The sequence below is a fragment of the Theobroma umbraticum genome, unplaced genomic scaffold (genome assembly GCF_002168275.2).
Source record: "Theobroma umbraticum cultivar Fairchild unplaced genomic scaffold, ASM216827v3 scaffold_56.0, whole genome shotgun sequence".
Taxonomy (NCBI): domain Eukaryota; kingdom Viridiplantae; phylum Streptophyta; class Magnoliopsida; order Malvales; family Malvaceae; genus Theobroma; species Theobroma umbraticum.
In genome coordinates this window covers 6168056-6192522 of record NW_018397256.1, presented here as the reverse complement: position 1 = coordinate 6192522, position 24467 = coordinate 6168056, and the positions used below count along the sequence as shown (strand labels likewise).

Sequence of the window (24467 nt, the reverse complement as noted above, 5' to 3'; positions counted from 1 at the left end):
AATTTATGGTTGGTGCATGAATGATATAATTATTGTTTTATTAACCGTTAGGATTGATTCTTTTTTTCAAATAAAATCTTTCAACTTTATCCCTTTTTTTTTTCTAAAAAAATTTTAACGAATATAAAATATTTTATGAATTAATAAAAAAAAGTTTAAAATGATCAACCTAAAATATTGTACACTTGAAAATGATATAAAATATTTTTCATTTACCTTTTTTCTTTCTCTTGAATCGATTTCGTGAGATTGATCTCATTTGAAAAATATTACCTTATCTTTTTTGTGCGATCCATCCCCCAAATAATAAAACAATAAAAGTATTATTATTTTTCTTTTTTCTCTCTTTATTTATTATTATTATTTAATAAAATATTAATGATTATTTTTATTCAACTATTTCATAGGGATCAAATCATTATAATTATCTTTATTGTGGTACTGCAATCTTTAATATAATACAAGATACTTAAGATTAGCTAAAGAAAAAAAAAATAAAAAATAGAAAATAAGTTTTTTCATGTATGAAAATCTTTTTCATTTTAATTTTCAATTTATGATTTATTCACTTAACATATTAATCAGTATAATAATATTATTAATATTATTTATATATAATATTTTTAATATTGAAAAGAAATATTTTGGATGTCTTGCTTAATTGATACAAATGTTAATATTTTTATAGGTGTTATGATTGGAAATTATTGAACATGAAAATTTTTGACTAATCAACTATAATAAAAAATATTTTTTACAAGAGGATTCAAATAATAAAAAATTATTTTTAAAATTTATAAAAATAATAAAAAATATTAAATTTTTTTATAAAATATTCTACACAAATATTATTATTCGATTATCTAAATGTATTCTTATAATTTACTTGGTTTTCATGGGTTAACAATTTTTCTGATCCAAAAAATCCAGAAAGAAAAATGATTTTGAATATTAAATGCCTTCTCAAACCAATAAGATATAATTTTCTCAAAAAAAATAAAAAAAAGAAGAGAGAAAATCACAAAATGACAGTAGTGTGTACTTTATTTCAATAGAGCTGCTGCGAAGTGATCAAGTCCCAATCCCAATCTTTTTATCCTTGCTCCTTCACCCAGACGACAATGAAAAATAAAAGTAATTTTTCATTTAACTTTTGTCTTTGATATTGACGATAGAAAAATATCCTTCAAAATGCGAGTACGTGAGAGGTTTAAGGGAGGTTTCCTTTCTTCATTCTTCAGCCCCTTATCTCCCCCGCCCCAAAAATGGCTTCCACAGCCTCACTCTCTCTAACTCAAACACCTCAAATCCAGTACCCAAAACGGCCGAAACCTCCCTTACCCCAAAAACCCCACAAAAAACCACTTCTTTTCCTTCCCAGACCCACCCTTCGTCCTTCTCTCGTCTCTTTTCCTTTCCCTCTCAATCTCAATTCCCCTCCAAACGCACCCTGTATCTGCCCTTTGCACGACTCCCTCCACGACAACTTCGTCGAAAACATGGAAAACCCATCAAATTTCCTCTTACCTGAAGCCCAAAGCCACCAAATACTTTCTCCAGAATCGACCCCAAGGCTCTTTATTCAAGACCCACCTTGGATATCAGCTTTATTCTTAAAGGGTCTTTACAGAATGACCAACCAGACAGTCAAAATAGAGCACAAAGAGATTGAGAAAAGGAAGTATAATTTGCTAAGAAGGAGACAAGTGAAGGAAGAGACTGAAGCTTGGGAGAAGATGGTGGAAGAATACAGGGAACTGGAGAGGGAAATGTGTGAGAAGAAACTGGCTCCTAATTTGCCTTATGTGAAAGGGTTGTTTTTGGGATGGTTTGAGCCGTTGAGGGAGGCAATTGCAAGGGAACAGAAGGCTCAGAAGGGAAAAAGTAAGAAGCTGAGAGCGGCTTATGCGCCACATATTGAGCTGTTGCCGGCGGATAAAATGGCGGTTATTGTTATGCATAAGATGATGGGGTTGGTTATGGGAGCTCAGGAAGATGGGTTTGTGCAGGTTGTGCAGGCTGCTGTGCACATTGGGGTGGCTATTGAACAGGAGGTTGGCTTACCAAGTTTAGCTATTTTTTTCTTTTTTTTTTAATTATGTTTTTTCTAATATTATGATATTATTTTTGATGCATTTGAGAAAGTTGAGAAGGGTTTCAAACTCTAGATTTCAACGTCTGAAGAAAGAGTCACAATTGCTAGGCCGAGCTTGGTTTGTTTGAATCTTATGTTAAAATTCGTGCAGGTGTGTTATTTCAAAAAGATAAAACTTAAGTAAGCTCCCTTATGTCATTTCCCTTGGTTTTAAAATTGGTCTGTTGTTTGAGTTACTGGAAGCGAATTTTGTGAGCATATGGTTTACTAGGTAATGCACAAAACATTCAAAAGCATATGGGGTTGTATGCTTCTTCATGGACTAGAACCTCTTAGATGGAAATATTTGTATGGGGATGTATAGTACTTCATGAACTAGAACCTCTTAGTGGAAATATTTGTAGGGTTGATTGAATAATTGAGTAAATTTGTTTTATAAAAAATTGAAGTATGCCCATTTTTCAGAACTGAGATACTCACATGATCATGTCTGTCTAACTAGGGGGAAATTTATCACGTCTGTATTGTACTATATACTCATTTGCATCTTTGGTGTGTAGTGTGGGGGGGGGGGGGGTGGTCGGTGTTACTGGATGCATTGGATATTCCATTACAAATATTGGTGAAATTAATTTTCTACGTAACACAAAAATACCCACACAGTTGATTACCGAGTCACAAGTAGAGGTTTGTGGCTCACATTAACATGTAATACACTGAAGGAAAGTTGAGGTATCTTTTGGCAAGGGCTAGCTAGCAGTAATGTTAGAGGATACTAGTTCGCAAAAACATATTGTTTCAATTTTACCTTATTAGTATATGCACTTCATTTTGTTCTCTCTTACAATTTCATTATTAGTACCTGCACTATTTGGTTTCTCAGGGATGATCATTTCAGGGTGTTGGGCTTCTCAGGTTGGCATTATTTTTTTTTAACATTGTTGTATTAATGAGGATGAAACTTTGTAAATGCTTCTTTGTCTCAGGTTAGAATCACAACTTCTTGGAGAAAACTAAGAACTATCAGAGAAGAAGACTATAGATGAGGTTCAAGTTTGAGCAAGGAGAAGGAGATACTTAAAAAACGTGTTAATAGTTTGATTAGGAGGAGAAGACTCATTGAGGTGCAGAAGCTGGTAAAAAATGAAGAAATTAAACCTTGGGGTAGAGATGCCCAAGCTAAGGTTTGCAGTCTTTGTCATGCCTTCTTTTGTTAATGACTGGTTGATTTTAAAAGGTTTTTCCCCTCTTTCTGGATATTGAAAACCTTTCTCGGCTAAATGTGATCCTGCAGCTTGGAAGTCGTCTTCTAGAACTATTAACTGAAACAGCTTATGTACAACCTCCAATTGACCAGTCAGGAGATAGTCCTCCCGATGTTCAACCTGCTTTTAGGCATAAATTTAAAACTATCTCGAAGGACCCTGGGTGAGACTTCATTTTTCTCTTAGTCAGCAATTTATCTTTGCAGAATGGGCCCCATGCCACTGAATAATAGTCTGCTAGACCATCTTCCTAGCCACTAGGCTATTTCTTGGGTATGAAATTGCCTGCATATGTCAGATATGATTTCCAAGTCCCTCTAGTAGACCTCTTGCTTTGCATTCATATAGTGGTGCATTCAAACTGTTCAGATTTTGGACTTTACATACAGAGTGTGTAACTATGTATGGCATACTTGTGGGGGTTGATGTTTATGTTATTCTCTTTTGTTTTCCACTTAAAATTATTATTCTGAATCATTTTTGGTTGTTGTAGGAAAAAAATGATGAAGAGATATGGGGTTATTGAATGTGATCCCCTAATACTTTCTGGGCTTGATAGATCTGTAAGTTAAGACATATCTTTTCATTATTCCTTTCTATTCTGGAAACCTAAAAGTTAATTTTCTTGTCAGGTTATAGTTTTAAATATGAACTGTCCAGTCCTTCCAATGTTTGATGTTTTAGGTCTACCTGTATGCAAAAGACATGCTTCATACAACTCAATGCAAAGATCTATTTAAATAAGAGACAATTAAAGGCTTCATACTCTTTTAATATATTTTTTATTTTATTTGGTCCTCATTGTTTGCTTGTACTCTAATGATATTTGCTGATAAATAACACTAAGCTCGGCGGGCATTCTGGTCAGCAATATGGGTATTGGCTAATTATATGTCTGTTTGACTCTCTTGGATTCCTGTAACTCAATTATGCCTTATTTCTGTTGTTTCCATGCAGGCCAAGCATATGTTGATTCCTTATGTGCCAATGTTGGTGCCTCCAAAAAAATGGAAAGGGTATGTTATAGAGAAAATTGGTGAAAGATTGATAGTTGCATTTGCTTTAGAGGAATTTTGTTAGTCGTAGCTGCAAGAGTCAAAATGTTTTTCTGCAAAAGAAAAAAGTCAATATATTTTCTGTAAAATGAAGAAGAGTTAATGTTTTTACAATTTCTGCATCACTTTTCTCACTTTCCCTGTCTGAAGCCAAATAAACAAACAAAAAGATAAATCAGTTATTAGACATTAAGCTGAAGGTAGAATACAGTCTGCACTTAGCCACTCAGAGTAGGAACTGTAAGTTAGACTTTGGTATTGACAAAGCTCCTTCCAGGTACGACAAGGGTGGCTACTTGTTCTTGCCTTCTTATGTCATGCGAACTCATGGATCCAGGAAACAACAAGATGCACTTAAGGGTGTGCATGTGAAAAAGATGCAGAAAGTATTCGAGGTAAAAACCTTGGTGCCTCTTGTTGTCTTCTTTTTTTGCTTTTTCTTTCTTGTGCCCGTAGGGTAATGCCAAGACGCTTATTGTGTTCCCTAATATTCCCCTTAATTATTTAAGATTATCCTAAAATACCTCTGTTACACAAAGGGCAAATTTGAATATATATATATATATCTTTTGCATTAATTGCTTAACAGATTTGAGTTGAGGATCTATATCTAATCAATTTCAATAATTATATACTTAAATGCAGCTAATTGGAAGTGTGAGAATTTATCTACAAGTTATTTGTTTTGAGTAATTGAAAGCTTGCCATGAACTAGCAGTTGTTGTCAGTACTCTTGGCCTAATTGCTCATGCTACTTGACTTACTGAAATGGCTTATCTGCAGGCCCTGGATACACTTGGAAGCACCAAATGGAGGGTGAATAAAAAGGTACTTGCTGTGGTCGAGAGTATTTGGGCTAGTGGTGGCAACATTGCAGGCTTGGTTGATCGTAATGATGTGAGCACATCATGAACTTTTACTTTTAAAAAATTTCATTATTGTTTTGGTTATTTTTGTTATTCTGTTATTTAACGATTACTTGAAGGATTCTCTACCTAGGGTGTTGATACTTGCTGTTAACAGCGTCTACATTTTAATGGTTCTGACTTTGCTGAAGTCCTATGAAAACTAGTGCTAATAATTAACATATTTTATGATGATTAAGAAGCCTCCTTTGAATGAAAATGTCACTTGGAATATGTTTCTGCATGTTTCTTTATATTAAAATCATGCCAAGATCAATTCCACCAAACCAATCTGACAGCTGGTCAAGTCCCACAAGTCGTCTTTTTGGTGAAATTTAACTTAGATCTCAGTTCAAAATTAGTCTAGCATGCATGAGCATCTTCAAACTGCCTCCCTCTTAAATTAAATGTTCTTTACCTTTCAGGCTTTCCAAAACTATGTCCTCTCCCCTTTTTCAGGAAACTAATCATCTTACTTTTCTATATTTCACATTGAATTTTCATGATTATTTTTATTTTTTTGGCATAAAACATATTCAAAATTTTATATAAAAGTTCTTACAGTCAAAGCTTTTTTCTTAAACTTCATGTCAAATCATATGTAGCTACTTAATTTGAGATGGGATAACTACTATAAACTCATTTCATTTGTCTGAATTCTCCCTCCAATGTGTTTTTTAGATTCCTATACCAGAGAAACCTTCTTCAGAGGATTCAACAGAAAGCCAAGAGTGGAAATGGAGCATGCGAAAGGCAAACAAGATTAACCGAGAGAGACATTCTCAACGATGTGACACTGAACTTAAGCTTTCTGTAAGATCACTATTTTTGTCCCATGTGACACACTGCTTGATGGTTTTCATTTTTGGTGCATTTGCCTGTCTGTACATGAGTACTTATATGTTTCCCCTCTGGTTTATGTTGCATTTTGTGAGTATGTATGCTAAGGAAGCTTGTCTTGGGACAGGTGGCTCGGAAAATGGAGATAGAGGAAGGCTTTTATTATCCTCACAATCTTGATTTTCGAGGCCGTGCGTACCCCATGCATCCACATTTGAATCATCTAAGTTCTGATCTCTGTCGAGGAGTTCTTGAATTTGCTGCAGGACGACCACTAGGGAGATTGGGCTTACATTGGCTGAAAATACATTTAGCAAACCTGTTTTCTGGAGGTGTTGAAAAGCTTTCACATGATGGGCGTCTAGCATTTGTGGATAATCATTTAGATGATGTATTTGATTCAGCAGAAAACCCTATTAATGGTAACCGGTGGTGGTTAACAGCTGAGGATCCTTGTCAGTGTTTAGCTGCTTGTATTAATTTGTCAGAAGCCTTAAGGAGCTCATCCCCACATAGTGTGCTCTCCTACCTGCCAATTCATCAGGTAAATTTAGTAGGAGCTGAAGCAGATAAAGAACTGTTTCAGTTTAGGCAGGGTGAAACTTACCATGAGTCAGTTTCTCTATGTTGCTTGTTGAATTTCATTTTTGCACTTAATTAAATTTTGTACTGGGAAATGCAATTGAATTAATTATTTACTTCTCTCTGTCGCCATGATCAGCCAATATGAACAGTATTCAGACATAGCAATGGACATTCCTATATCTAGTTCTTTAAACTTCCTTTTTTGTGGTAGAACAGGCATCATACTTCTGGTCTTTAGTAGTTATTGGATGTGCAAGGTCCTCATTGTTGGTGGGCTCAGCCTTAACTGAGTGACACCTGCTGCTGGAACTACTGTTGCTAGGTTTCTGGCCTTTGTGGTTTTAACATATGCCTCTGTCATTAAGCTGGGATGAGTCAATAAAGATTTCAGTGTCATACTTCTTATCTTTAGAACATAAATGTTGATGAGTAGAGGGGAAACTAGCAATTGCAATGTACTGTTGTTTGATATCTTTAGGATTAACTTGTGGCAGTAGAAAATTCTTTTGCAAAGTCATATTCTGCTTGTAACAGTTTCTCCACTACTGGCATCTTATGGATTGAGGAAACATCAGTTCTACTGGAAAGGTCCCAATAATCATAGTGTACATGTCAAAAGATCCTTTGTCTTTGTAAACTTGTTATATGTAATAAAATTGGGATCACCATCTTAAATAATAAGATATTTTGGACTACTCATCTGAATAGATTTTTATCATTGTCAATATTCTAAGAGAGCAAATAAAGCACCGTTGTATGGTTTGGTTATCTGCTGCACATCTGTCTCATCTCTAAAATGAATGTGATTATATGTTCATTGCTTGTAGTGACCTTTTAGTGCTGCCACATCTTGGGATAATTGCTTTTTTGATAGAGTGGTCGCAAAGCACCTGCCATGTTTTGCTTCTTTTCTTCCTCTCTACATGGCATTTTTTATCAGTTCTGCTTACGGACATCTGAGGTTTATGCCTTTTCAATCAGTCTTTACACAAAGAGATCTGAAATTTGTCTGCTCTTAATTGTTTAATTAGCTTTATTGTTTCTTGTTTCTTCTTTTGTCTTTTTCAACCTAACTGACTCCCTCTTCCTCTCCTTCCTTTTCCCTTTTGTCCTTTAAAATTTGAATACAGGATGGTTCCTGCAATGGCTTACAGCACTATGCAGCCTTGGGAAGAGATAGTGTATGTTTGCTGTTTGTAGATAAGCAATTTTTCCCCCTTCTGAATGATTTACAATTCATATTCTCATGCTAGAGTTACACTTTTGTATTTTTTTTTCCTTAATATAGTTCAAGAAATCTAAACTCCTGTTCCTGACATAAAAAAAACTTACCTTGCATCTAGGCCTTATATTCTCTAAATGTTTCCCCTTTTTCCGCTTAAAGTTCTCTGTTGGCATTACAGAGAAGTGAGTTAGGGGAATGGTGTTATTAAAATCACCCCAAGTATTGAGAAACTTTACTTGCTAGCCTCATTAGCTCATTTTTTGTAACTTCTGCTACAATATTATAAGCCTTGCACTGTCTCAGTAGCTGCTGTATTTATGCATGTAATCAGATTTTCTTTTATTTAAGATAGTATGGTTGGATGCTTTTATATTTTGTTAACTGGTTTCCCCTCGCAACCAACAAGAAACCAGGGGATTGGTTTTCATTTGGAATGAGGATTATGTTGAAATGAACAAATTGAAAGTTAATATCTTGAATGACCTGAATCTTATTTTTTGGTCTTAAAACTCCCTTCTCTTTCTCATGAATGATTTGTAATGTGAATGTGAGGTTGAATCTTACATCTTTGCTTGTATTATAAATATAAAATGTTGGGTTGGTCTAACTTCTCTCAATCACAAATTATTACCCACTACTTATCAGCTTATCATTAACTACTTTTTATGCATTGGCAGTTCAAAAGTGCATCTGTGGTCTCACATCTTTTATCTGTTTTTGTAGTTGGAAGCTGCAGCAGTTAACTTGGTTGCTGGGGAGAAACCAGCTGATGTTTATTCTGAAATTGCTGTAAGGTATATTGAATTTCATTTCTCAAACGTGCAAGTAAGGCATCGGAACTGAAGAATTCCGTTTAGTTATTAGCTAGAAAACTTGTAATGGGCATAAAAAGCTTGCTGCATCACACACCTTTTCTTGATTCAGTCAGAATTTTTTTCCTGGTCATATTGTTTGAACGATTTAGCTGTTACTTAAGGATGAGGAAAGGAGTAAATAGGAACCAAAACATAAACATTCCACTGGCACATTGAAGTAAAAGTCAAACTTTTAATGTTTAATTCTTTCAAAAAAAATTTTGGCTTAGGGATTCAAAGTGCACTTTTTGCCTTTTACTTTGGTAACAAAATTAAAAAAAAAAAAAGCAACAATTAACGGAGCCTTAGTCATTGGGAGAAAGACTGCTGGATATTGGTAGTGCTGCTTGAACTGAAACATTACACTTGGTAGAAGCATTTACACAGAAGAAATCTTTTTCCATATAAATAGACATTTAAAAACTAAAGCAACATGAATCAGACAATTCAGGAATTTGATTATCGATTAGATATATTTGGTTTGGTAGATCAAAATCAAAGGAGCTGTTGATATAATTTCGTAATTGCAGGATGAGGTGTAGATAAAAGGAACTTCTAGAAGGAGTATAGTGATAAATCTTAGAATAAACTCAATAAATGGCCTGTCAAACTTGCAGGCTTTGTGGATACTTCCGTGATATAGAGCTTATAGAGCCGGTTACAGAAGCTGCCTTTGATCACTTGCTCTGTGCACTAGGCTATGAAGTTTGTGACATATGGTGTGTGATACATAACTGGTCCTATATGAAAATGCTTGACTTAAAAAGTTGAAGAATAGATAAGATACTAGTTGGAAGAGTTTCTGAACTGCAGCAATGTGGAAGAGTTTAGGGATGGTTTCAAATGTTTAAAGGATACAGAAGGAGGAACTTGGTGGTGGGTTGCCTAAGGTTAGAAAGATCAAGTACTTGAGGACTGCTCTGAGGGATATGAAAATGTTTTGGCAGCTTGTAGCAGATGATTGAGCGTTTGATAGTGGAAAGAGATGGGATTGCAAAGGTGTAAGATGAAAGGGTGAAGTGAGTTGCAAGTGCTACGTAGTATTATTGCTAGAGAATCAATTGAATTCTTTTAATGTCCGAAAATTAAGGATAAGAAAGAGAAAAATAAACAATCAGAAGATCTAAAGAACACTCAAATGGTCACAAAATGAACTCATTCTGATTGATTCTACTCTAATTAGGTTCAATGATAATTGACGGCTGGTTCGATGTTTGTCAACTCTTACAACCTGCTCAGCGTGCTAGGAGAATTTTGCATTAGGCGGCTACAAAACTTGACTACTAAATTAACATGATAAATGAAGCTTTTTATTTTAGTAAATTAATCAAGCAATGTGACTGAAAATTTGTTGTAAAATTGGATCATCTTTTTAAATTTGAAAACAATAAGAAGAGACTGATCATCTCTATTAAGCACAAAAATATTACGAAGAGGACTTGGTTTTCTAGGTCTATTCTCAACAGGACCAGCATGTGATATAACCTTGAGTTATCATATCATCCTTGCTTGAAAGTGGCCTATGTGTCTTGAGGGCACCTATGAAGCTCGGATACACGATAACCCTCTGTGTTTGTTTTATATATGTACAAGCCCTCGATAAGGGGGATGTATTGGACTCGGTGGGATACAACCAAAAAGTAAAAAAGAAAAAAAGGGCGAAAAGTCAGGTATGGTAGTACATTGAGAGGACACCAGATGGAAAAGGACAAGGTTGTGTTTTCATCGTTTGGCTCCTCCTTGAGTGACTTGTTGCAGATTTCCAATGGGTAAAATGGATGGTGGATGGCCAGTCTTATTAGTTCTGTCAAGATGAAAAGAAAGGCAAAGGAAAAGATTAAGAGAGGGAAAGTGTTTGACTGAAGGAAAGAAGGTTTGTTGCTCAAGAGATGGCTGTAGCAAAGAGTAGTTATTTACTGGAAGTGTGCAGCAGCATCAAATGAAGAGGATAAGAAGACCATAGTATCTGATTTCAGCTTTCTAATTGGGCTGGGTCTGGGCATTTTTTTGGTCAAAGAATATATTTAAGCTGGATGTATTGGACTGATTTTTATAATTGATTTTACTCTTACAATGTTTTACTACTATTTTGATTTCAATATATATAACCCAATCACAAAAACAATTTATCCTGCATATGAATTTGGCATATGGATCAAATTCCTTCTGGGAGGGATGGAAACAGATACAGCACTCCTACTGTTTTAAAACTCTCTATGTGATTGTGCTCATACAAGTGTTTTGCACGTAGCTTGTGTCCATATCTGTGCATCATAGGAGAACACTTTTCAACATCATTTTCTTGTTGCCTAATCTTTGGGTGTTATGTTAGTCTCTTATCTCTTTTGCTACTTTAATTTCTGGCAATTTTCTTCTATTTCTTAAATATAATACTATAAAATGAGGATTAAAAATTTTCTTTATTCCTTATCACTATTTAATTAATATTTTTGGGGGCTGGCAGGGTTCACACTATAATGAAGAGGGACAGTGACAAGGATCCTGCAACAAATCCCAATGCTTTATTGGCAAAGCTTTTAATTGGTCAGGTTGGACTTGGTTCTTTTGAAACCAAACTTTCTAGATTTCCTTGAAGAGTTAGCCTTGAAATTTTTTATAATTGATTTTGAATTAGGATTTTCTTTTCTTACACTAACAGCTTAAAATGTTGGAAACTGTTAGGTGGATCGGAAATTAGTAAAACAAACAGTAATGACCTCAGTATATGGTGTCACTTTTGTTGGGGCACGTGAGCAAATAAAACGACGGTTAGAGGAGAAGGGTCATATAACCGATGATAGAGTGCTGTTTGCTGCAGCTTGCTATACTGCTAAAGTAAGCAATCCATTTAACATTATGTATTTATGCATGTGTGAATGAATGCATGTGCACACTGATGATCTCTATAAACACATGCTACTGGCTTGTGTGCACTTCAGATCTCTCTCTCTCTCTCTCTCTCTTCAATTGATCTCAAATACTCTTTCTTCTCTTGACATTGGTATCATATTCTTTGAAAATTGTTGTTGTTAGAGTGACGTGAGTGTTCCTAGAACTGTTTCATCAGCATTTGGAGGATGAAAGAAATGTTCTATTTATGTATGCATGTGGTGTATGTGTGTGTGTCTCGGTGTTTTTGTTTGCCGGTGTCCTAGGAAAAGGGTAAATAAAAACAATTTTTTCTAATATTAATATTCTGTTGAAATTAAACAACTATACTCAACATCTGAATTTGATACCACAGTTATAAATTTTTTGACAGGTGACATTGGCAGCCCTAGGAGAACTATTTCAAGCAGCACGAAACATAATGGGCTGGCTTGGTGACTGTGCGAAGGTATACAAGAATCAATGCACAGAAACTGCCTTATGGTAATTATGGAGCATTGAGTTCTGGTACAATCATTTACTGGACTGTGAAATCCTTGTAGGTTATCGCTTCGGAGAATCAACCGGTGCAGTGGACAACACCTCTTGGACTCCCTGTTGTGCAACCCTACTATAAAAGTGAACGACATCTTGTAAGTGTTAACAGTTGCAGTGTACTGGATTTCAAATGAGCAATATGATATCCTAATTAGCACTTTTATTAAATTCCCGTAGGATATCAGGATGGCGGTTAGGATTTATGGTTACTCAACACTTTCTTAATTACTAAATAACTACTGATCATTAATCATTTTTGGTGGCATTGATCATTAGGGGCAGAAAGCAGAAATGGTTAGAGTATAAGATTTTAATGAGAAATCAATTGAAATGCAGCCTTTATATTCAAGACAGTTTCTAGGTTTATCAGAATTGGAGCAGACATTTACAGAAGGATTGAAACACAAGGTCAACAATCAAACTGTTATGTGCAAGGTTGAAAGAACGTTTTATAACATAATTTTAGAATATTATTAATTGTGTAAACTTAAAAAAAATTAAAAATTAAAGATTTTTACAGTTGAACAAGGATGCCCTTTATAGTATTCCAGAGCTGTACTTCTAAGTGTTTCTGTTTAGATAATTAATTGACATTAGAGTAACAAACTCACTGCTGCTTTTCAGATAAGAACATCTCTCCAGGTATTAGCCTTGCAGCGGGAGGGCAACTCGGTAAGTTCATTATTTTAGCCCTTCTTTTGAATTCTTATTTCTGCTTTGGTTTGTTTTAAAACAAGTAGAAACACTCATATTTTGTCAATTCCAGGTAGAAGTTAGAAAACAGAGAACTGCATTCCCTCCGAACTTTGTGCACTCACTTGATGGTTCTCACATGATGATGACTGCTGTTGCATGCAGGGATGCTGGTCTACATTTTGCAGGTCTGTCTTGCTAACCTTTAGTAGGCAGAGCTTAGACCAATATAAGATTATTTTTGCATGAGAACAAGCAAAATTAACCTTCTATAGAGCCTTTGCGTATTATTAGAATAGGTCGAAATACTTTAAGTGAATGCATATTCAAAAGAAATGTATTAAACTGTTATACATCTTATAATCTTTTGCATATGTTGGGCATATTCATTACTTTATGGTGTCTACGTTTTCTCTTAATAGAATTTTCTTTTTATTTTCAAACAAGTGGAACAAAGGAAACATAAATACCTAAAAACTTATTAAAGCTTTGTCACATTTAGCATTGACATACAGCTTAGATTGCTTCAACTGCATATTACAATTGGCTGCATGCTTTTTCATGTGTCTATTAAGAATTTTGGAAGCATGTTGATTACTTGCTAAGCTTAGAAGTGAAAATCTTTGGAGGATAAACCATGATTTTGGTAGATTCTTTAGATGTTTTCCTGGCCTCATTCTCTCAAGATGAAGGTGACATTCTGCTGTGTCACCACTAGTTTGTCATAGTTCGAGAATGTGTTCTCCTTTATTTTATCAGAATTTCTCACAGTAAAAGCTATTATAACCATCTAAACCCCCTTGATTTAAGATCAACTTCCACCACATTATTTACATAGGCTTTGATACTTTCTTGTGAGGTTTTAATGTCTGTAATCAAACTCTTCAACAGAAAAGCTTTTGTTGCAAAAATGAGCTTGAAAACAATTTGTAGGTTATCTAGTGTGTTATTAACATATATGTAAGAGTGAACTTGCTATAATTAGTATTTACACTTTTGCTAGATATTGGGGAAGACCATAAAAAAAATGTTTTTCTGAAATGTAAATGTTCATGTCCTTATAAAATAAATCTTTTGCAGGGGTCCATGACTCCTTCTGGACACATGCATGCGATGTGGAGAAGATGAACCAGATACTCAGAGAAAAATTTGTTGAGCTTTATAGCATGCCAGTTCTTGAAAATGTAAGTGTTGTGATCCCTGTCTTTCTATTCTTAGAGGGAGCCGATAGACTGTATTTTATTGGTTTGTAAATGTTTCTTTAGTTCACCTACCCGTATATGAAAGTCAAAAACCTTCTTCATTCTAATATTAACCAGTCAATTGTGGTGTTGCTTTTATTTTGTTTTAATTTAAAAATTGACTATTACATTTACCAACTTTTCAATGTATTCTTAAATTTTCGTTTCATTCATTTTCTTTGACCATATTAATTTTACTTTGATTCTCCCCAGTTGTTTGAAAGCTTCCAGACATCATATCCTTCATTGGTTTTTCCTCCCCTCCCAGAGAGAGGCAACTTTGACTTGCGAGAGGTTCTCAAGTCTCCTTACTTTTTCAACTGATTCTCGAAGTGGAACAACATTTGTATATTATGTGCAGAAACAGTGCTAGCTTGTGCTACATTCTTTTGTCCTAGAGCATCAAGAAGTTTCGGAGAGGAGTAAATCCCTGCGGGACTCAACTGAAATTTGGGATATGAAGATCTGACTGCTCCCGGCTTTCGGGTAAGCTATCTAGACTGTGTATGATTAGAATTGTCCTTAACTCTGGCTTAGACATACTGTTACTCAGAGGAAATGGTTACTCCTTATATGGAAGTGTTAATGAATTCTAGAGCATGGGTTGAAACTTCCTGGGAGCCAAGAGACATTGTGGATGCCAAATACTTGCAGCAATTTTTTAAATGCTGCGGGAGCTGATCATCCAAGATTACGACAGATGTCTTTTTTGAGTGATGTAAACAAGTAGCTGTTTCTATTCTTTCATGTCTATTTGTTGTATCAAAGGAAGAAAAGATAATGTAGCAGGGAGACGGGTAGTCACATGCACCTGCTGAATATCAACCTATGCACCTTAAAGCCAGCATAATGTAATAGAAGAAAATTCCTTTAGCTCATTTGCACTCTCTTCAACATCGGATATGTAAGTTTCTTCAAGTTCTTTAATCCAAGTTTCATTTACCTTCCTGACCCAACTTGACACTGAGTTTCATGTTCAGCCTTTAGTGCCAACTAGAAGTTCAATTGTTTTCCTGGTTTTGACAATATTTAGTCTTAGCCCTCTAGTTATTGGAAGGGTATATTTGGGTTGGTGATGAAAAATTGTGAGTGGATTTAGAAAAATAAGATAATTCAAATATTATATATTTTAAAAACTTTTCCTTTGTGTAACCACAAAGAACTTTCAAGATTTTACTTAAATTTTGAGGATATATATTTAATGAACCAAGCAAATACGCAAAACAATTGAAACTTAGGAAACGAGATTGATACATGAAATCAGATATTATCAGACTTTTATTCAGCTAATACAAACAAATATTACATGTAATAAAGAGAAAAAGAGGTATGATGCGGTATGCTTCCCTGTATCTAATAGTACTAATATTTTATGAACCAGAAGTAAGGCTGCAAAAATGATCGAGAAACCAATATTCTGAAACAACAAATCCAACCATAATTGGATGATGATACCCCAGTTTGTTTCACGGAGTAGAATGCCTTGTCCATGAACACTAACTACCGTGCCCGAGGCTAATATTCTTGGTGCAGTAGAATCAAGGACAAACTCACCTGTATCGTCTTCTTGTCGGCTTGACTTTGCTTGCTCCCTCATTTGAGTTTATTTGACATTTTCACTTCCACAAACTGGCTTCAATTACACAGCTTTGCACTTCTTCACACTCCATTCAATGGTAGTGGCATCTGCAAGGATCCTCCAAGCGTCCAATGGCATCTGCTTACCAGTTTCCAGAATAGCTGGTTTCGCTTCAAGCTTCCACAGAACTGAAAGAGCAGCACAACAATATTTCAGCTGAGCAAATGGAGAAGGCAGAAAAAGCAGAGATAGCAAGATCAATGTCATACACTCTAGATTTCAGCCAGAATTTTAACCAAAAAAAGAAAATCATTGAACGTGAGTCTTCAACATGGATGCCCAAATGAGGCTGAAAATTAACTCAAATGTCAATTTTAGACGGGGATGTGCACCCAAGGCCAGAGAAGAAACCAAAATATAATCATGCTCTTAAAGAGGAACAAGAAGATCCAAAGAAAGTAATGGCCGTAACCGGTATAAAAGCCGTTACACTTTGGGGAAAAGAAATAAGAAACAATGAAGTTGTGTAGAGAATAAAGTATCAACTATTCATAAAATCTACCGTTCTGAAATTTCTGTCAAAAGCATTTAACTTCACAAAACTTAAAGAAGTAGCTTGAGCAACAAAGACAAACTTGATTTCTTATATTCAAAGATATAGGAATCATCAGAAGTCCATAGATGAAAGAAGTCACTGACAGAATCTTCATGCATGCATACGCAGAGGAAATAAATAAAGGGTAGAAAACTGATCACCTTAGAAGCAAATACTTGGGAAATGTCTAAGTAGAATTCCAAGACAAGTTTGGATGTGAAAACACAGGAGCAAAAAGATTATGTAGGTCCACCTTCTGCAGTTCATATTCCCATCTGCTTCATCCACAATGACCACTTAACAGCCTCTAAGAACTTATCATTCTTTTGTAATGCAGTGATTAAATTGTTGTAAGTTATGCTATCAGGCTCTATCCCATTTTCTCGCATTTCCTTAATCAAATCCACAGCATCTTCAACCATTCCAGCAATTCCATATGCCTTTATCAATGTGTTGTAACTGCAGAGATCAGGTCCTAGTCCACACTCTTTCAGTTCGGTCAGCACAGCAGCAACTTCATCAATCCATCTCTGTTCTCCATAAATATTGATCATAATGTTGTATGTATAGCGGTCCAAAGCACAATTCGATTCCTTCATCCTCTGCAAGACACTTCTAAATTTCTCCATTTGGCCGTCTTTTCCATATGTGTCCAACATACAATTGTAGGCTTCAAGGGAAACAGAAAAACCATTGAATTGCATTTCTCGAACAGTTGATGACATATTCTTTAAGTCCTTATTTTGACCATAGGCAGCTATGACAGTATTGTAAGAGATTACATCCACCAACCCTCGAGTTTTTGCCATCCAGAATACTTTCTTGACCTTCTTGAAAAGTTTGGCTTTACCATAAACATCAAGCATGACATTGAAGGTGATAGTATTAGGGGCAAAACCATGCAGAATCATCCGATCAAAGATCTTGGAAAGCTCATCAACTGGCAGGGCACGTGCACAACAGTTAATGACACAGTTATACATTTCCTGATCCCAAGTGACTCTCTTCAGAATTTTATAGTAAAGTTCTGCTAATTTATCCTTCATGTTGCATTTTTGATAGATTCTGAGCATGTCACGGAACAGATAAATGTCTGGGACAATTTCTTTCTGCTTATCCATGATTTGTAGAACACTGCAAGCATCTTTTAAAGATCCAGCGTTAACATACATTCTTACAACTATGCTAAAGCCAATCATGTCCAAGGCAACTCCTGAGGATTTCAACTTCAAATAGAGTGTTTCTGCTTCAGTGAAGTGACCCATGACACTATAAATGTCAATCATTGTACACATTATATGCAAGTTTGGCTTGATTTCAGCATTAGGCATTTGAGAAAATATCTTAACAGCATTATCAAGATCGCCCAACTCCTTGCAAGAGCAAATTAATACATGATACAGGTTATCCTCAAAAACTGGATCCTTCCATTTTTTGCTCCCCAACACTTTAATTGCATAATCCACTAATCCATTTTTCACATAAGCCATGACCAGAATGGAACAAGACGTCTGATCGTTTAAGACATGTTCATAGAAAGGCCCAATTAAGATGAGAGGTACTTTATCAATCCTCCCAGCCCTCTCATATGCTTGCAAAACAGTACCAAGGATTGAAGAATGTTGACACCTCATCTTGAGCATATCATCAAGTGTTCTAGCGGCACCCTCTTCATCCCCGTGTTTTGCTTGCAAAGTTATTAGCGTGTACAAGTTGGATGAGTTAGGCTTGAATCCCAGCTGTTTGAGCTCCTCGTAATACCATTTAACTTCCTTATAGTTGTCAGCTCGTCCCCAGCCCTCAATCATTGAACGGTAAGTTGTTTCATCAGGTTCTAATCCAACTTGCTGGATGCTCAGGAATACAAGTTGAGCAGCATCCATATTAGATGATTTCCCATACCCTGTGATCAGTGTATTATATGCAACAATATTTGGAGAGAAGCCTGCTTCTTGCATCGAGACCAATACCTGCTCAGCCTCCTCTAACTTGCCCCGTTGACTATAGGTATTAAGCATCACCAACCAATTTTCGAGATTCAATATCACTTTATCTTTTCTCATAAAGCCAATAATCTCTTCCGCCTTGTCATACAAACTCAAGCGTGTATATATCGTGATCATTGCAGAGTATGCAGATTGACAAACAATGCGAGAATTCCTCATCTGTGAGAATGTAAACTCTGCCTCCCTAACATTCCAACCCTTCTGGTAAAGTCCCATAAGCATGCCAAAAGTGGCAACATTTGGCCGAAACCCGTGTTCCAGCATCATCCTAAACCACTTTGCCCCCAATTCCACAAGCCCCTTTTTAGCACACGCATATATAATCGTATTGAAAACCTGAAAATTAAGTTTACAACCTGAATCACCATTTGCTTGCCTTACCATCATTTCCGCCGCATCCCAATCTTCTCTCCTACCCAACACTCGAAGAACCAACCTATAAGCAGTCACATTTCCCTTTAATTTTCCATTGCTCCTCATCCACTCAAAAAATCTCAAAGCATTACTATCATTATACCTCTCAAGTCTTTTCAATATAGAATTACAATGCTCCAAGTTCAAGTCAGGCTTAATAGCAGAGTAATCAACATCCAAGCCACTATTATTATAAACAAAAAGATCCTCTCTTTCTATTTCATTTCTATTCCTTCTGAAACCAAACTTGAAACCCACATTTTTTCTAATCCCTTTCTTGGAGTTTTGACCTTTTTTGCCCTCAACAAATTTTGGGTTTTCATTCACTAAATCAATTTTAGAAGAAAAATGGATATCTTTGTCGACTGGGCTTGGTTCAGGAATGTTGGGGAATTCAGTTTCAAAGCGTGAGACTTTGATATGCTTAAGCCTAGTCAGAGAAGTGAGAATAGAAGCAGCTCTTCTAACATGTATACAACTAGTGAATGAAAAAATGGAGCAATGATCAGGCACATGAAATGGGTTTACATAGAAATTGAGTTTCTTTGAATCAACAGTGTCCAGAGAAACGGACAATTTCAAAGATGCCATAGCTGCTACTGTTATCAAATTTTGACTCAGAAGAAGAAAGTCTTATGCATCATTTTGTGGATGAAAGAACTAAGAAGATTCAGTACAAAGTGTAGTTGCACTTGTTTGAAAGAGGAGGAAAAAGTGAGAGAGCTTTTGTGCATACCTTGATGATGGGTCGTTGGGATAAAGGAGGTTGAAGCAGTGGAGGAAAATAACTGTTTCTGGATTTTCATGTTTAGTTTTTATGTTTCTCCCTCTATATTTCCTTTTCAGCTATTTTTAATATTCTTTAAATTCTAGTATTAATCTCAGGATGTTCAATTTTATTTTTTCAGATTTTTGCCCCCTTTCTGGTAATTTGCTTGCTGTTTTTGTTTCTTTTCACATTTTACCTTACATGCTTAATATACATGTAGACTCCTGGTACGCAAGATCCTTTTTCTTTTGGAAGGGGTTAACTTTGGGAAAACGCCAAAATGTAAAGGTATCACGTGGAGGAGAGAGAGGGTTCGTAACGAAACGAACAGGGGCCAGCTTTCCCTCGCCCTCCCTCCAACGTCACTCGACTCGACAGTCGACACGGTCCTATGTAGTCCTACCCTCTCTATCTTTTCCTCTTCCCTCTGTTTCTCCAGAAACTCTGAAAGAAGAGAGCAATGAGCGAAGAAAACCCTAAGCAATTAAAGAAGCGAACAGCATTGGTAATGGCGTGGGACTTGAATGTTAAAGCTGCAGTTTCAGAAAAGCTTCTTCATTTGCTTGGAGACTTCAATTACAACCCTGATAGCTTGCGCGTCCTCACTGTAACTATATTTTACTCCCTTTCGTTTCTTTTGTTTTCTTTCATGATTCTTTCGGTTCGGGTAAATGAAAAAACACCAATCCTTTCTTATGTTTGTTTTGGTACCTTTGTTGTTCAGGAGTATGTTGTCGTGCTTGTTTCTAATGGCAAGTGCCAGTCTGAAGTAAAATCTGCGTTGGAGGCGTTTCTTGGTGATAGTGTCACTGAGTTTGTATCGTGGTAACCAACCCTATGATGTTTCTTCATCAACGGACTACTTTGTTGTTTTCTTCTTCCTTTTTTTTTACAACTGCAAATGTTTTCTTTTGTATAGGCTATGGGACATTCTATCAGAAACTTCCAATGATTTAAATGCGAATATGAGCTTGTCAGATTTGGAGAACATCACTGGTGCAAGTTCCACTGAGGCTGATGCTTCTGGCAAGAACCAGTCACAAAAATGTGGGTCAGAAGCCCCTAAGAGTCATTGCCAGTTTTCGGTCTTTTCTAACACGTTGGCTGAGGAAACTAATAAGGATGCTTCAACGCATTCTTATAAATTTAACAAAAACTTCGGAGAATTTGAGAATAATCGAGACGGGTCCTTAGCTGGCTATTCATTTAAAACGAAGCCCTCTGCTGAAATCCTGGTTGCTGATGAACAACTTATGCAATACGAGAAGGTTCATGAGAGTAAGCCTTTCCCGATCATTTGTAGTTATTTGGTACCTATTATTAGTGTCTAATAACTGAAACTCAAATGCTTTTGAAACACGTATCTGACTGAAAGTATAATGGTTTGTCTTCTTAACCTTCTCAAGGACCAAAGAGCAACATGCTTTCCAGGAATACTAACCCTTAAACTTCTGCTAATTGTAACGTCAAAGGATGTCTGCTTGGGCCTCACTACTGTCTCTTTGGTGTGTGTTGGCGTGTGTGTGTATGGCTGTGTGTGCATGTGTATTTAAATGCGGTGAGATTTAATCACTCATGCATGTAGTGCATTTATTTGATGTCAAGTATGTGTTTTGCCGGTTATTGTTCTGCATTAATTTTTTATACTAATACTTCTCTGATACGCATTAATAATCTGGAATGGCTCTCCCTAATTTATACTCTTCTATCAGATAACTGAATATTTTACAGAATTTGGTGTAGAAAATTATACATGTGTGCACAATTAAATGTTGGAGTTCATCTGAATAAAAGTAACCTGAAAGCTGGCATCTGAATCAAGCAATGTTAATGGGAATTTTATGCAGGAAGCCCTCCTTCCAAGCATTGTCAGGAGACAAATGTTGGTAGAAGGAGGCTCTTTTCCAAGGCAGCTGGTGCCATATTTGTTCAGAAGGGAATTAAGGGAACCACACGTGGTAATGTTTGGGACAGATTGGGAAAGCGGAGTGAAAATGACACTTCTGTCAAGGTTAAGAAGGTTAAAGCAAATGAAGGTGATAATATCAAGAAGCAAATGTTAGAACAGAATTCGCCAAGGCTTGGTCAAAGTACATTGATACCTACTGTTCAGGACAGCAAAATCAATGAAAATGTGTCAGGAAACTGTAATGTGAAAACTTATCGAAGCAATCATGATCGAAAGTGGCAATTAAATGATTTTATTCCTATTTCTGGTAGCATTTCAAATTCTCTGTATCATGAAGAAGAAAAATCTAGAAAATATAGAAGACAGGCTGAAAATTACACTTATATGCTGAAAGAGAGTGGTGCTTCATGTAAATCAGAAAAGTCAAAAAGTTACAATAAGTGCTGCACATCTGTTTTTGATGCATCAGTAAGCTCCAGACCAGAAAAAATATCTCAAGAGACGTTAAGCATGGAGGCTCTGGAGTCTACTCAGACACTGATTTCACATAGTGCTTGTCCAGCCACCACTGGAGGAACTGGGCCTGTCCAAGCTGTAAGGAAATAAGTGCTTGCAAAACCATCAGATGCTTTCTTGAAGTTCAAATAGAGTTTGTTTACTTAACATGCTTAAGCTTTTGATTTCTTACACAGCAATTGGTAGATATGAAGTTAAGATTACACCAACTTGAAACAGAAATTTCCAAGCTAAAATCAAATCCAGTAAACAAGGATGGAAAGCATGCCTTATCCTCTAGCTTTGGTAAGATCATTTTATATGAGGTGCTTTCTTAATGAATGAGTCTAATGATCTTTGCATAAATAATTTCTTCAAACTGTCTATATTTCTTTACTGCCCTGTCTTTTAATTTGAAATCAAGTCGTTTGTGGACTGTGGCTGGGCTATGTTGTTTTCTGATGTGTGGAAATGGAAATAATTGACGTCAAGATACTCATAAATATTTGAAAACATTTGTTTAGTTCTTGGTTTTGAGCTTGACAGCGCAACTTCAAATTTGTTGTTTCATTGAATGCTGAATAATATATTTATTTAAGAGGCTGTAATCAAAGAACATTCGGCTCTAGTGTACTGTGGAGATGATTCCGTCTAGCAGATGTACAGGAAGGAATTTAATCAACTATGAAAATTTTTTTGTGTTTTTTATGTGATTTTTGTATGCAGAAGATTTTTTTAAAATTGGAATAATGTTTTCTTTGGCTACTTCAGGTTCAGTTGATCTGCTCAAGGAAGGAGTTGAGTCAAGGACTGTATCTGTGACAAATGTGAGTTTGATGGATCATTTTTGAGTCATATCTCTTTTACCTTGGAATATTATTTTGTTTGGTTGCCGCTTGCAAATTCCTTTTTGTTTTTTTCTTCACTTGTGTGATATTTGTGCATAGCAAAGCACGATAGTGTATTGTTGCTTCTTTTGTCATGAATGTGGGCATTGTTCTCAAGGATTTCTTATTGTTTACAGATTTGATCATTTAAAAATTTCCCTGCTTTGCCGCAAAAAAGAAACAATTATAGAAGTATATCTTCTGTGTTCTTTCTGTTATTTATCAATTTTTGGAATGATTTGGTTTGTAAATAATAGTTTTTGCAACTTTAATCATACATTTGGTTTGTATTGTTCTTTAATCATTAATGAAGAAATTGGAAAGGTTGGGCTATTGATTCTTCCATTATGATCATACCACCTTAGAGGGCTTCATACTGTCAAATTCTATATTAGAATGTCAATTACTTTCTTTATTTTATTGTTTTTGTTAAAAACTTTTCAGTGCTGTCAATTCCTAGGAGTGATTAGCGTTGAGCTGCAGTATAACGTAAAACAACTCACCACTTGATCTAAGAGAGATTGTATATATTGGGTTATTTTATCATGTCTTTATTTTTAGTGCTATATCTTTATCATCATCTGTTATCCTTGAAATGGGAGTATTAGAAGAAATCTATTGGTAAACTTGTGTCAAAAAAAATGCATTCCTATAATTTTTATTTCTTTTATATCTGCCAGTTACTTCAGAAGATATAAGTAGTCAATCACGAAGGTTGTTCTATTAACCAGAGTCCAATTGACACTGTAGATTCACCTGCAACAGTACCGACTTTTTGTCTCTTAAGTCCTATGTCCGAACTAATTGTAACTTGGTACTGTCAAATTTGGGAATCATTTACGGCAATAACTCCTTGTAGTTAAAACACACTTTAGGTTCATGTTGCAGCAACTCAAGATGCTTTGAGATCTCACTTTGCCAGATGTGGAGCCATTATCAGAGTTATTAAGTTGACTGACACATCAACTGTCAAACAGAAATGGTATGACTCTCACCTCAGTTACTGTGTTGTACTTAATCCACCCTTTATTATGTATTTTGCAACATGATTAACGATGACTTTGGCTTATCAGGTCTGCATACATTACCTTTGCCAACAAGGAGTCAGTGGACAAGGCATTGGCATTGAATGGGACAAATTTTTTTTCCAGGATCATATGGGTTAGTAAGAAATTTTAGCTGTACTTCTTTGATGGTTGGGATTGGGGAGATTAATGTAATACTCATAGCCATTCTAAATTTGACTAGTTTTGGGTACATTTTTGCAGCACTAGAAACATGAAAAGCTTGTTATTGTATTATGAATAACAATGCACTGAATTTGGAACAAGATTAGGACTTGTTCCTGTCCTCCATGGACCTATACTGGCCATGCATTGGTTTGTGTTATTGTGCAGTACAATTCTCACATGACAACTCTGCTTGAAGATGATTGGGGGATCTCACTTATAAGAAAAGAGAAATCTTCAAAGAAAAATGGATCTAGTTTGGAAAATGTCCACATAGATGAGATTACCCTTGTGTTGTGTGTGTGTCTGCACTTTATTTTTTTTTATCAGTTTATAGTTTTGGGTGAGGAGGGAATGGAATCCAGCTTATAGAGTTAGAGGATATATCGCACTTATCATT

At 35.7% G+C, this 24467-nt stretch overlaps 3 protein-coding genes across 3 annotated transcripts in view; 2 read left to right on the top strand and 1 right to left on the bottom strand.

Annotated features, from left to right (window-relative positions):
* The first annotated feature begins 1169 nt into the window (after positions 1–1169).
* LOC110410497 (DNA-directed RNA polymerase 3, chloroplastic-like) lies at positions 1170–15140 on the top strand. The gene is given in 20 exon segments (XM_021420223.2): positions 1170–2067; positions 3082–3142; positions 3144–3279; positions 3390–3523; positions 3854–3923; positions 4318–4376; positions 4693–4810; positions 5199–5312; positions 6002–6133; positions 6288–6704; positions 7876–7926; positions 8694–8764; positions 11289–11373; positions 11507–11659; positions 12087–12161; positions 12256–12345; positions 12875–12922; positions 13017–13131; positions 14024–14127; positions 14398–15140. Coding segments are annotated over 20 exon segments (2946 nt in total). The 5' UTR covers positions 1170–1265; the 3' UTR covers positions 14509–15140.
* LOC110410495 (uncharacterized) overlaps positions 14557–24467 on the top strand; it is a 10894-nt gene continuing 983 nt past the window's right edge. The window contains 10 exon segments of the mRNA XM_021420220.2: positions 14557–14670; positions 19768–20154; positions 20272–20372; positions 20467–20825; positions 21395–22050; positions 22149–22257; positions 22723–22778; positions 23714–23820; positions 23912–23940; positions 23943–23999. Of these exon segments, the coding sequence (XP_021275895.2) occupies positions 20008–20154; positions 20272–20372; positions 20467–20825; positions 21395–22050; positions 22149–22257; positions 22723–22778; positions 23714–23820; positions 23912–23940; positions 23943–23999 (1621 nt within the window). The 5' untranslated portion in view covers positions 14557–14670; positions 19768–20007.
* On the bottom strand, positions 15347–19759 carry LOC110410494 (Tetratricopeptide repeat (TPR)-like superfamily protein). The gene is made up of 2 exons (XM_021420219.1): positions 16520–19759; positions 15347–15951 (listed from the first exon to the last, which is right to left on the bottom strand). Exon 1 carries the CDS (start codon positions 19367–19369, stop codon positions 16622–16624), a length of 2748 nt encoding a protein of 915 aa, XP_021275894.1. The 5' UTR covers positions 19370–19759; the 3' UTR covers positions 15347–15951; positions 16520–16621.

Bases quoted from the DNA above. Each gene is read 5' to 3' on its own strand.
- LOC110410494 (XM_021420219.1), bottom strand. From the start codon at position 19,369: ATGGCATCTTTGAAATTGTCCGTTTCTCTGGACACTGTTGATTCAAAG.